The sequence below is a fragment of the Thunnus thynnus genome, chromosome 11 (genome assembly GCF_963924715.1).
Source record: "Thunnus thynnus chromosome 11, fThuThy2.1, whole genome shotgun sequence".
NCBI classification, from domain to species: Eukaryota; Metazoa; Chordata; class Actinopteri; order Scombriformes; family Scombridae; genus Thunnus; species Thunnus thynnus.
In genome coordinates, this window is record NC_089527.1 from 25,980,293 (window position 1) to 25,994,385 (window position 14,093).

The 14,093-nt window shown below is 41.6% G+C and overlaps 1 protein-coding gene across 1 annotated transcript in view; it reads right to left on the minus strand.

The window, feature by feature from the left end:
* Positions 1 to 9,340: 9,340 nt before the first annotated feature.
* vwa8 (von Willebrand factor A domain containing 8) overlaps positions 9,341 to 14,093 on the minus strand; it is a 77,254-nt gene continuing 72,501 nt past the window's right edge. The window contains exons 43-45 of the mRNA XM_067604148.1: positions 12,895 to 12,993; positions 11,769 to 12,007; positions 9,341 to 10,562 (exon numbers count right to left, since the gene is read on the minus strand). Coding sequence (XP_067460249.1) covers positions 10,454 to 10,562; positions 11,769 to 12,007; positions 12,895 to 12,993 — 447 coding nt within the window. The 3' untranslated portion in view covers positions 9,341 to 10,453. The remainder of the gene's footprint in view (positions 10,563 to 11,768; positions 12,008 to 12,894; positions 12,994 to 14,093) is intronic.

Sequence of the window (14,093 nt, forward strand, 5' to 3'; positions counted from 1 at the left end):
CATAAGTGTGCTGTAAAACCAAAACTAGTTTTAAAAGAGGCTAAAAAGCACCCCAGAGATGCAGATTTGTCAGAATACATATGTCCATAACTGTTAATAACTGCTTTCACATTACATTTGATTAGTTGGTGCTATAAAAATAATAAGTGGAGCTTTAACAATGCTGAACTTCTCTTAACAAACTACATTGCGACACACAGTTGTGTATGACCGCAGTAATTTCAACAGAAAGGTGAGCAGCTTGTGTCAACACTCATTTACAGAGAGTCACTGCTCCCACTGCCACCTCAGGGCAAAGCCTCCCATTTTAGGAGTCCATTTAATCTGCAGTAGTCTGTAGGGCATCTGTGAAATCACCCCGCATAATTACCGCCCAATACAGGCAATGAGAACAAGTCAAACACTGTCCTCTTTCTTACAAAGGACAGGGGTGTTTAAAGTCCTTTGTTTTAGCCCCCTGCCTAGTGTGTGTGTGTGTGTGTGTGTGTGTGTTTGAGAGAAAGTACGAAACAGTGACAGACTGTTTTATGTTTTCCTCCACTGCTCTGTCCATTCATGCCCTGATTTATGTTGTTTTTAGTGTTTTCGTTTTCTCAGACAATAAATAAAGAGTGGGATGGATTTTTCAAAAGTGCATGAACCTGTGTTCAAACCAGTAAATATGGGTTATTCTGTGTGTGTAGGTGTGTGACCCAAAGCCTTTAAGCAATTCATAAATCACACACACACCCCTGATTAAGACAAAGACTAGAAACCGAGATTTTTCTCTAAATCTGCAGAGTGTTGTGAGTGGAATGATAAGAACTGACTGCCAGATTATGACATTTAATCATCTCTCTTGCCACGGCTGAGAGCTCTATCAGCCAATCATCCCGTCCTCCCACACCACAAATAAACACACAGGGAAAGTTGCAGAGGAGGCCTCAACAAGACGCTGCATGCTTCCCATCCTCTCTGAACCCACACTGAACATATTTGTCATGAACGCTGAATTATGTTGTGGAGTTTAACTGAGAAACTTGTGTGTCAGCTGGCTAGCGGAAGTTATAGATCCCTGATGGAATATATGGCTTAGCTACCACAAATCGAGGCATTTATCATTATGTTTAACGCTTTCTTTCAGCTGAGCAATGCAACAAGTGAAAAATGTGTACATCTGTTGAAGTGAACTAGTTAGAAAAGACTTTCCACACAGAATCAATGAATTAGTAAACAAATTCTGTGTAAAACTTTTTGCAAAAACTATATATATCAAAGTATTTTGGCAAAACATGTGACTCAATTCAAGTAAATATTACTTTTCTTGATTAGCAATTTAGTCTTATTTTAACTAGACAGAAGCAACACGTCTGACCCACCACAAGGCTATCGCTGCAAAGATATCCTCTTTTTCTGTTATTAAATCTTAAAAGTCTTTCTTTTCTAAAAACAAGTAAAAAATATCTGCCAGTACTGTGAGACTATTTTAATTGATTTACAACACAAATCGACAATGAACCATCAAATCAATGTTTCAACAAGAGGGTTTGTTTCTTGAAATAAAACCAAAAAAGGCAGATCACTGCTCTGGTTTCACAAAAAATGTCACGTCTAAAGTTTCTTCTAGAGTCACTTTTAGACTATAGAGTTTCAGGCCACGTGTGGGAAGGGGGATGAGATCAGGGGAGATAGTGTGAACATGATAAGAAATGTGGGGATTTACGTCTAATTTCAAGGTTTTCAGATCCTTCTTGCTAGTCTTGCTTCACCTCCCAAACGGAGCTGAATTAAACAATGAGCACAGTAGTTTTAAGCACTTTTAACAGGATTTTCTGGTTTCATGGGTTATACCAAGATAAAGGTTTGAAATAGCTTCTTTTTTTTTAAACTAGTTTGAAGGTGGCTACATTTTTGAGCAAGTTTGAAGAATGTCTATTGCTTACTAATAGGCTTCTTAATTTCACTAGATAGCAGAATGTTTGTTGCCTGTAGTGCAGAACTTGGATATGGTATCAGGTTGCTGTAGCCACTGCCAGCACATTGCATTAGGATTGCACAGACTCAAAATGTTTAATGGAAAAACACATACATACAGTATTTTGCACATCATTGCCTTCCAACCTGTGTCACATCCACAAATAAGCCTGCAGAGTGCTTGGACTTGTGTTGAGGTAGTAGTGACATGTAGGAGTGAAAAAACAGAAGCTTTGCTCAGGCTGTGTCAGCTGGCAGAGGAGGAAACTCTGCTCATTCACAGAGGCATTTCCTGACTGTTGAAGTAATTAGGCCCGTCAAGCCCCAGACACACAGGAATAATCAAATCTAACTGTGGCTACGCTAATTAGACCAGTTAGCGCTTTTTTTCCCCGCTCTCTCTCTTTTTGAAGAATTGCAAGTCGCCTGCATTTATTCAGTGAAGGAGCGAACAGGAAAACCATATTAGTGTTACTCCAATGTTTATAATCTTGCAGCCCATTAGGCAGCAAAATAATATTAGTGGCTATTATTAGATGAGAGGAAATCATCAGTAGCAATCATTTGGGTAATGACGTTCAGGGAGGGAACAGAGCGGGAGAGAAAAATACCATCCCTTGTTATTCCAAAACAGGTCTGACTCCTGGCCTCTAGTGAACTTCCTGCCCTCAGTGGAGTAAAGGTCAGGAAAGACACACACACACACACACACACACACACACACACACACACGCACACACACACAAACACACACACACACACACACACACACACACAATCCTCTACTGTTGCGGTGTTGTCTTCAGGAGGTATAGTCTTGGGAGGAATGCATGCGTGTGAGTATGGGTGTGGGGTAAGTTGTATGTTGCTTTTTTTTTGAGCCGTACATCAGGATAAAGATTCATAGATACTTGCAAATTGAGAAAAACTGGACCATTCAAGCCTCCGTCACTCATGCAAAATCCCTTTTTACCTGTCACCATGACACTGCACCATTCATCATCATTACGGTCATTACTGCCTCTCTCCTCAGGGCTGTTGTTGGCGATAAGCTCTGGCTTACACACTGCTAAACAGTTCTGAGGTCAGCAGCTCCACCCTTGTTTTGTGCTTGTGGGGAGAAGACATAAGTAAGACAGATGAAACACAATTACAAACACGCATTAAGATTGATTGAGAAAGGATGTGTCGCTAGTAGCATCATTCCTCTCTCTGTTATTCATCAAGACAGTGATTCAGAAGCGGGCATTCATTTCCATGACTCTGAAACAGCTGCATTATCTCATCGCCATCTCTGACATGGACTGCTGGAGGAGAGAGAGAGAGAGAGCTAGATGGAGACAAAGAGAGAGAAAGAGCAATGGGGGGTGTTTGAAGGCCTTGCCAGACCAGCTTGGTTTGACGTGGTGGTGTGAGAGGAAGAAGCAGGGAGGAAAGAATGAGAGAGTGGAAGAACAAGAGAAAGAGGGAGGCAAGAAAAACAGAAGGGTGGAATCTGCAAAACAAATCAGTGAAGCGTCTGTTGTTAACACACAGACTCAAATAAACAACAATACACAGTCGAATCAGCACGCAGGGAGCGGAACGACTTACAAGAAGGATGACAACGAAAAGGGCTGTCAGTCGCAGCCTGTAGCCATGACAACAGGTCTCTGGCCAGATGTCCCATGCCGGCATGAGTGCACAGTCAGCAAGTATGCGATATGTTCTCATGTGACTATGAGCTGGCCTGTTGGTTACATCACTAGTCGAGTACTCCTGTGTATTTAAGGAAAACAGCGAACACGGATTTCAACCCAAAGTTCTCTGATTTCACCACCAAGCACAGCTTCAATAAGCAAGAGGGGAATAATCATGATTGTAGTGGGGTCTCAAAGTCTAAAGGCCTCTGCAAAAGTCAAATTTGTGATTTGTGATTTTGGGCTATATGAATGAAATTGACTTAATTTTACTTTGGTTTAACAGCAAACAGGGTCCGAAGCCGAGGAAAAAAGACAACGTCAGCAGTGCAGAGGAGGTCAGAAACAATATTAGCTCCAGGCGTGTCCTCTCTGTTCGTCTGCTTGACAAACACTTGGCCCTGTCAGAGGGGAAATCACCCTGCCTGCCTCATATATCAAGGTGAAAACACACACACACACACACACATACATATCCAAGTGTTGAAAATACTACTTAGACTTACTACAAAAATGCACCACCACCCTAAATTAGACAAATTTTGAGCATCAGTGACTGAAGAGCTGTCTTTTGAGCTAGAGACGTTTTCGAATGGAGAATATTTTCTTGATATTCAACTCTATCTCTAACGATCTCTCATTCAAACCTTTTGCCAAGAATACTCAACAAATTAGATTCTGAGAAATCACTGAATCTTAGAGAAAAAAAATCTCCATATCAAATGTCTTTGCAAAAAATAGCTGATGTAACTAACGACTAAACAGTCATGAGTACACAAACAAAACATTGTTTATCAGTAGTCAAGGGCTACAGCATTATCATATCTGTTCTGAAACATTAAAACTACCAAAACCACATCCTCTGCATGATGTAAGACTCATCACAGGACTGTAACTATTTGAATGGGAAGCATTAGTAATGGCGCATTCACTGTCTCTGAAGTCTGATTTCATAATGTAATGGTGGATATTATGTGTGATGGAAGAAACACTAAGCAGAACTGTTTGGCTTAAGATAAAATGACATTCATCATCAAAGGAAAGTCAGATCCTTTTTTGTGTGTGAAATAATAACCTTTAGTCAATGTTTACCTCATTTATTTTGTACTGTGGCTGTAATTGATCAAATAAGTCATTTTAGACTTTTCACTTTCTTCATTCATTTGGTGCATGGTATTGTTAATTCATGTGAAATCAAAATACCAGTGACCATATCTATGAGGGAGACAGATGTAAATGGTGAGAAAACTGTTGATAGCAAAACCAAATGGAGAGGTTTGCCATTCTTTTATCTCAGTTTTCATTAGCCTGATATCACATGCATGCACATTCAAGCATCTAGTTATCACGACCTGAATAAGCCATCTGGATTGGCTCTTATCGTTACAAATGTTCCACTTTGGCCCGACTAGGCAGTTATTCAACAACCAAGCACATGGTTTCAGTTGACAAAATGACTTTTCCAGTGAGGCTGTGTATCTGTTAATCTGTTGAAACTTTAACTGAGAAACAAACAGACTGTTGGTACATGTCATTTACTTTCAAACATTATGCCAAAGTATACCCTTAAAACAACACATGGTAGTAAAATTCAACTATCTAATTACATTACTGGTGTCCATTGTCCAAAGCTTTTTAGATTTTTTTCTTGAATTCTTGGCAGATATTTTAGTTCATGCTCATTTTCATTTCAGGACAGGTGGGATATGTGATCCCTCCAGCATCTTCAGGCTCTGCTCTGTGGCTTCCTCCCACTTGGTCAGTCCGAAATACCTCCAAAGAGAGACCTCCAAGAAGAAACCTGATCAGAAGCCGGAACTCACTCATCTGGTTCCTTTTGACACCGAGCTCCAGATGTCTGAGCTCCTGTCCCTAAGGGTGAACCCAGGCACTCTGCAAGGGAAACTCTCACCACATTCAAAGGTGGCGATCATTTTCCTGGCATAGTACAACGGCACTAGACTGAGAGGTGCTGACTCTCAACCCATCTGCTTCACACTCAGCTATTAACTGTCCCACTATAGTCATGGTCCAATGAGGTCAACAGAAGAAAATGATTATGACTACCTCCATGACCTTCAGTGAGGAGATAGGTAAGGCTTCCTTGAATCCTCTGACTCTACTGCCTCTACAAGGAGCAAGTGTGTCAGGTTTAGTTCTCAAATCCCAGCAGTTCTGATCTTGACTGAGGACAGCAGGGGAGCAGATCTTTGCAGATCCCAGCTTGGAACACTATCAGAACTTGAAAAAGATACACCAAACTGCTGTTCAGCACATAAGCACAAACAACAGCCTGACCCCTCCTCTCTGTGACATGTAGTGCGCAGTCATGGGCTCCTGAGTATGCTCCATGCGGTGCCTCTCTCCATGGGTAATTCTGGAAAAAGAGAGTCCAACCTCAGTTCCCAGAAGTGAGCCCAAGTATATCTACTTGGTGCTCCCTCCTTCCACTAACACCCAATTGGCAGCGAGATCCCTTCCCAGTTCTGGCTCCAGGAGGGGGCCTTTGTTTCCCTGTTTTGGAAGTAGTTGCTCTTTCCTGAAGACACTGATCCATAGAGGTCCTTGAATCATAAGTCTGGCCCCTTGCCTTGGACCAAATTACCTTGGAAGACCGTAAGAAAAGCTGCTGCCCCTGACAACACAGCTCCAAGGGTCCCTCCACCCCCCTTGGACATACTACAAGCAACACATTTTGGGTAAAATCTTTGAGTAAGATGGATTTACTGGGATCAATCGAGAAAATGTTTTATTCAGACAATGCTGCAAAAAGTGGATAAAAAAAAACATTATTTGGCATTCATTTTGACATATAACACATTGATAAGATGTTGTCCAAACGAGATAGTTTGTGGCTTTGCCTTCATTTTATCCCTAATCCTTCTATAGACGTGTGTTTGGCAAAACTGTATTTTCAATTCTAGGTGAACTTGGATGATGTGCTGAAATATAGTCTTGTAATCCTCTCTTTACTGCGGTTTGTTTTTCATCACTCCTCTAACGGCCTGACTGGCTGCCTGCACATCTGCGTATTAGCATTTCTGTGTGTCAGGTGCTCCACCACTCTGTCTTTGGATCTGTCAGCAGCCCGGCTCATAAGACTCCTCTCAAGATTTAATGTACAACTCAATTAGTTAGGACTTGACAGGGGCAGGTGTCAGGTGGTCACTCAGTGTGTGTGTGTGTGTGTATGTTTGCGTGTTTGTTTTAGGTGTGGTTGTCTACCAAACCAAAGAGGGATCTCTTTTGGCCCAATGAAACCAACGTCTCTCTTTATCTCTTTTAACTACACACACACTTTCTCTCCAAGGACTCATGCACAAACTGATAACAACCAGCCACACACACACACACACACACACATAAATATGCACACAATAACCACATGGTGATTAGTGAGCACTATTGACTTTGTACTATAATTACTACCTTATGAATCTGCCATAAAGCTCTGAGACTGCAGCCTGCTGTCTGTCTATTCCCCCAGAGGGGATTGAAGCTTTTGTGTATAGTTGCTTTTAAATACCCGTAGACATAACTGTGTGCTTCCCACCATGTCTGTGCTGTATCTTGGTGTATGTTATTGGGCTGACATAATAAACCCCCCTATTTAAAGCTTCCCGACCCCCCTTATTTCACTATTGCTCATTACCAGAAAACACTCACACATGGTAACTCATAAAACCACACATGTCATACACATGTTTGAGAAATTTTCACATCTACTGACATCATCATGTGAAATATGCCTAACAGGTAACATTCCTGCACTGTTTACACAATCTAACACACTGACCGGCTGGCATCACTGACCCAGCTAAAGTAAAATGAACATGAACACAAATGTCCTGCTACATTATCACGAGATCAGCAATCAATCAGTTATCAATCAGTTTCCCGCTGTGGTGTCCCTCTGTGGTCTGTCTGTAGGGATCAATCAAGCTGCATTCAAGCCCCCAGTCATCACACGAGACCGTCGCACTTGTACACAGTATGTACAGTGTGAGTGAGAATTATCTGCTTTGTCAAACACAGGCTCAAGAGTGAAATAAGTGAATGAAACAGTCAAAAATGCCTAAAATAGTTTGCTTCAAGTTTTGCACATTATTGAATCACCAGCTGATGTCACTGACTGACTCATATAGTATCTGAGTGTGTAAAAAGGGAGACACAGAAAACAAACACACACTAAACACTGACTAATGCATGTAAAACCCCGCTGGTCTAGACATCTTATCTCTCTATTGTAATAAGACAGGGATTTTTTTAGAGTAGGCAGACCAGGTGTGCATTACAAGTAAGTGTGTGTGCCTAAAGTCATTCTAAGAAGGTGTTTGTCATTGCAAATCCAGGGTGATAAACAGTGTGTCAATAAAGTGGTGTAGTACAGGAAGAAGGGAAGAAAGCAGTACAGCAGTGTGTAATTACCACCGCAGCACTATTTCCATAGACAGACAGCGGCAAAGTGGAGGCTGTTGTGTGAGTAATACTGAAAGGTGTTGAATTATAGACACAAGAGGGATTTTCTGTAAATACCTAATTTTCAGGAGAACGGAGGGCGGTACATGACAAGACAGTGTGAAATCCTAACGGTGAAGGATTGCACAGTATGTGTTGAGTTGTTTTGGCTAGTCAAAGGAATGAGGGAGGGCTGGCTGGTTGTGGTTGAGTGAATGGATCATTACAACACATGGAAAAAGTGACCATGGAGGAAATGAGAGGGGAGGTGAGTGGTCTTTGATTCTAAGAAGTCCATTTGTTTCTAAGAATTAAGACCTCCTGCAGAATAATGTACAATACAATGACACACTCATAATACATTGAACACACTGAATCTATTACTTAAGAAGAGAATTTTTTATTTACAAATACTACTGAATACCTCTAATACGAATTAAGAATGTGTTGTTACACTCCCCTACTCTTTTTAATAATTGAAAGTGTGCAGTCCAGCATGTCCTGTGAAAACAGCTTTGTGGATACACATTTTTCAGGTAATCTGGTGGGTTCTTAAGACATCAGAAAATTGTTTCAAGCCATTAAGAAATACTTCAGTTCTTCAGTTTTTCTAAAAAATTATAAATGACCAAATTTGGAGATGGATTTTTGGGCAGTGACAAAAGGGGACTAATAGGTTAGAGTCACAGCTGCTGGACAGTATGTGATTAATTATTTAATAATCAAGCAGCAGTAGAAATATGTTTCAGTCAACAACAAGACAAAAACTGGGGGAGAATCAACAGATTTATTAAAATTCAGTACATTACTTTTACAATTTATACTTACATAAGTTAATATGTACAATTAAATATGACTAAAGACATCCTAAAGATACATGATTTTAATGTTACTATGATCATCTTTGTATGCCTCCACACATAAACATGAAGTTTCTAGGCAGAAAACCCACAAAGAAACTAGTCCTGTTTTCCCTATGAAGTCACTTCTGTTAGAAATCAACACTGAAATCTCCTTAAGCCCCATCAGCAGAGTGAGAAACAGAGAGAGAGAGCAAGAGAGATGCTCAGAGGGAGATTAAAGTGGGTGAATACAAACAGGGACACCCTCCATCAGAGAGGGATCAATTGAGACTGATTAGACAGGCTGTTCTATTGATCCAATCAGTCCAACATAGTGAGGCATGAGCACTAAGTATGACAACCAAGGGGGAGACTGGTAAGTATTGGATGCACTTGGCTGCAAGTTGGCACAGACAAGAGGATTTAATTAGAGCAGGAGTACATACAATAAAGATGATGATGTGTGATCTTTTAGCCGGCACAACAGAGCACACGCTGACACGATAAGTCATGGAGTTTTTCTACCACAATGGCAGAGGTGTTTGTGTGTGTGTGTGTTTGCGAAGGAGAGAGGGGTGGGAGGTCTGGCAATGAAAGGCGATCTCAGATTCCTTGCACGACTGAGACGGACTCGGGGCGTCACAAGGTCCACAAGCCAGGAAGGAAAGGGCTGTGCATGTTGACATAGATGCTGTAGGAGAACACACACACGGCAGGGGGTTGTGCAACAGCGGCTGCCTTTCAAGAGCGTGTGCAGTCAGGTGGGAAATTCCCTGGTCACAGTCCCGGCATTCCAAAGGAGCCAGGTTATTGCCGCTCATCACATCCAACTGTCAGTCAGGTGGCGCGTTAGCTTCGCCTTTCCTGCGTGTGTCTGTGTTTCTGTCTCTGACAGACGATAAATGAGGAGGAAATCTAAATAAGTGCGGCTGTTTCAAGTTCACGACCTTTCCGAGTAAAGCTGCTCCAGCCCCAAAAACAGGACAAACACGAGGGTGTGTGTGCGTCAGGGCGCTGTCGGCTACAAACATGATTAAAAACAACAACAGGTTAGGCTGTGTGTTTGATCCCCACATGGGGCCTGAGGCAGGCTCCAAGCAGTCATAATATCACTGTAGTTACCACCGCAGTGGGCACCATTTCACAGTAGAACGCAGTCATACTGCACAGGATCACATGCTTTTTGCAGACCACATTGTACAGTACCTCTTCCTCGAGGGATCCTAAAAATCAGCTAAACATTATTTAACTCTGTCACGCTAACTCACATCACGTCACAGGCTGCAGGCTTCTGTAAAATAATTAATATAACTGTCTTTTCCCTTTAGGCCTGTACAAAGACGAGCATCCAGACCTGATACAGCTCAGATAAAGTTATATCATCTGATACCGAAAATAGGTTAAGGACACATTGTGATAGGTCACTGAGCCACCGTCTGACAAGTCAGGACGAGGAAGTTTTGTGTGTGTCAGATAAGAAGCGAGTGTGTGTGTTTTTGTGTGCTTGTGTGTGTGTCAGTCTCAGGCACTGGACAGCATCGTGGATGTGAAGATCTGCTGCAGTATTTGGGGGATCTGCTTGGTGTCCATGGCAACAAAGGATCTGCCAGCTGGAAGAGTCTTTTGGAGTCTGAAACAAAGATAAAAAAAGAAGTTTGGGGTTAAAAAGAGGGGCTGAACTTTAGTGACAGAATCCGTTTCCCAAAATAAAAAGACAGACAAGTGCTTGTTTGTGTGAATTGGTACCAGACATTTCAGTGTATCTGAATGAAAGAGCTGTCATTCACATGGTGGAGCTTAAGAAGAAGACGACACAGCCAAATCAACTGAGTGTCGGTCCTTTGCATAAACCCACTCCCTCTAAAGGCACTCTCTCTCTCTTTCTTCATTTTGCTTCAGAATTCTTCTTTTTCAACTAGTTGTTTGTCCTCTAAATAAGGACACACGCAAGCATGGACAGTCAACAGGGATATAAAAAGTATTCCCAAAAAGTTGTAATGTAAAATTACATAACTGCACGGCCTCCCATAACTAACTTCATGTGCTCGCATGCTTCTATGACATGTTAATATATTGTTCTCATTCCTCTACCTCCAACTCTGTCTTTGCATTTAGAGTTAATTTCTACCTGACCTTGGCTTCTGGAGTTAAAGAGTAATTCCTTCTAGCTGCTTTCAAGGGTCACAAGTCTGACTCTCTTAGCTTCTTCGTCTTCACAGAGTCATGAGTGGAGTGTAAAACAGGTCATTGTCATTCTGAGGGCCCTTCAGCTCGGATAACTAGATTCTAACCATGAAGCCAGCTGCTCTTCAAAGGCTCATGCTAGGTCCATGAGCTTCAGCGGAGAGATGTATATCTGACCGGGAGCTACAGAAGGAGTCTGGAGCAGAATGGCAAGAGGAAGGAGGAGCAAAGTGAAGAATGCATTTATCCCTCTTTTTGTCCGATCTGCAAAGCTCTTGACTTAATCCGGGATGTGACAACAAAGGTCAGCGGCAGGAACATGAGTAGGCCTCAGCTAGACTAAATTGGATGGTCATTGTTCTATTTAACTTTGAAGTCTAGCTGTTGTTATTCTTGTAATCTTCTGCTCCTCCTTCATCTCCACTTCTCCTCCACCTTTTCCCTCCTCTCTCTGGCATCCACACTTACTTTCCCTCATCTTTCTTCACATACTTTCTGGCATCCGTATCCTTCTTTGGCTTATGCTCTTTTTTTTTTTTCTCTCTCCCTTCATCTATTCCTCCCATTTCCTCTTTCGTTCACCCTCCTTAGCAAACTCCTACATAACTCCTAAAAGATGCCTTCACTCCCACCTCTCCCTCCTCCCCCTCACCTTTCAGCCTGATCGCCAAGGGAGCCGATGAAGATGGCGAAGGCGTTGACCTGAGGGTCAGACGTCAGGACGTTGGCAAAGCGCTCAGGCCGGATGCCATAGCGTTCCAGGTTGGCGTCGCTCAGTACCACCACAAAAAGCTCGTCGGCCTCCTCTCGCGCCAGCTCCTTGATACTGGCCTCTGTGCCCTCCAGGGTGAAGTCGCCACTCATGCAGAACTGAGCGTGGGCGTGCATGTTCTACAAGGCAAGGCAAGTTTATTTATAATAGCACATTTCAGCAATAAGGCAATTCAAGGTGCTTTACATAAAATATTTAAAGTATTGAGATGAAGTGCAAAAGAAACACACCATAAAAGGACACTTACAGAGCTAAGAGAATAGAAAATATAAACAAGCTAAAACAGAATAAGACAGGTATAAAATACAAGAATAAAAGTTACAGTGCGGTGTAAGAAACAAATAATTATTTGATTTAATAAAAGGCAGCGGAAAACAGAAAAGTCTTCAGCCGTGATTTAAAAGAGCTGAGAGTTGCAGCAGGGAGTTTGTTCCAGATTGTTTAGTTTTAACTCTGGGGACAGGAAGCAGACCTGTCCCCAGACAACCTGTGAGGTCTGGATTGTTCATAACGTAGCAGCAGATCAGAAATGTATTTTGGCCCTAAACCATTCAGTGCTTTATAAACCAACAGCGGTATTTTAAAATCAGTTGTATGACAGACAGAGTAAAGGAGGGGAAGAGGAGCAACAGGAGAGAAGAGAATGAGAAGGAGGAGGTGATCGGACGTCGCCCCTGGTACACAACGTCCAGTGTATCCCACAGATGGAGAGTTTGTTTGTGGTGTTTGATTCAGGGGGAGGTGGAGGATGGGTAGCTGCAAACAGCTCTGAGGATTAAACTCTAACTTGACATTGTATATTAAAGGGTCAGTTCATCTAAATTACAAATACCTATTTTCTCACTGGGACACATACAAAACTATCTGCATGGCTACACACCACTAGAGAAATCCAGTTAGTTTACAATGAATGTTTACATCTCAATGTATTTCAACACATACGTCTGTAATAAATAAATAAACACAACAACAGTAACAACACTTGGATTTGATTATGATTCTATACCTTAAGAACTTTGAGTCTCTGTTTGTTATTCTTGGGGACTTTGTCCGCTCTGACCAGCTCGATGTCGTAGCCGTCTCCCGAGTGACCCACGATGTCATACTGCACAGAAGAAACAGTAAGAGAAAGAGAGTAATTAATAAAGTTGGTACACAGATCAGATGTATCATATCACACGAGTATAAATAGGCAACAATGACAATATTCTTATTGTTACATAACAAAGACTTTTGTGTAATTCCATGTTGTGTCATCCTCATACAGGACTGAGAATAGTACTTGGAATGAAATGCAAAGACACAGGTATGGTGGTGCACAAACGTCAGGCTGTAACTTACACTAGGCTATCTTGGCTCCGTATGTAACAGTATGTTAATGCTGTCATATGTGTACATGCTTCCCATTGACCATCCATCACAACTGACTTACATAAGAGCAGGTCATACTGGCACTGTGGGCTCCACTCAGCTATTTCAGGATGCAGATATTATGTGTATGAGCTATTTTCTAATGAGGGCAGTTATGACTGTGGTGGTCAAAGGTATGCGACTATGTGTCTCATCCGCTCATATCGCTGTTGCTGGGTAGGAAATTGTGTTTTTTCCAAATGTTATCTCTTCAGATCAGAAAAAACTGAGTTGTTTTTAGTAAAACAATTTTAGTTCAAGCAATGTTTTTCATGAGCCTGAGGGAAATAATCGCTCAATTTAATTCAAAATATAAATATAAATAAAGCCACTAAAATGAGAGTTAAGAGGTTTTCATTCAAAAATACTCATATATATATATATATATATATAAGTACGCTGTTCCATTTCTGGCTTGTTAATGGAGGTTTAAAGTGACATTTTCTAATACTTCTAGACTAATGTTGCATCATGTCATCTCTATTCAAGGATAATTCAGTGTTTCTATGTTTGACCATGAGTGGATGTTTGTGTCTTACATTGTGTGTGTGTGTGTGTGTGTGTGTGTGTGTGTGTGTGTGTGTGTCACTGATATGTGATCAGTCTTTGGTTGGGTTGAGTGTCACTTAGGGGCCAAGAAGTCTGTCTCCCTTCAACTTTTTTGCCTGCACTCATGCCTCCCTCTCTTTCTCCCCTTCTCTTCTTCTCTCTATCCATCTATATTTTGCTTCCTCACTCTTTTCAATGATTGTACGATCCGGGTTAAGATGCACTTCTTTTCCATCTGTGAAACGT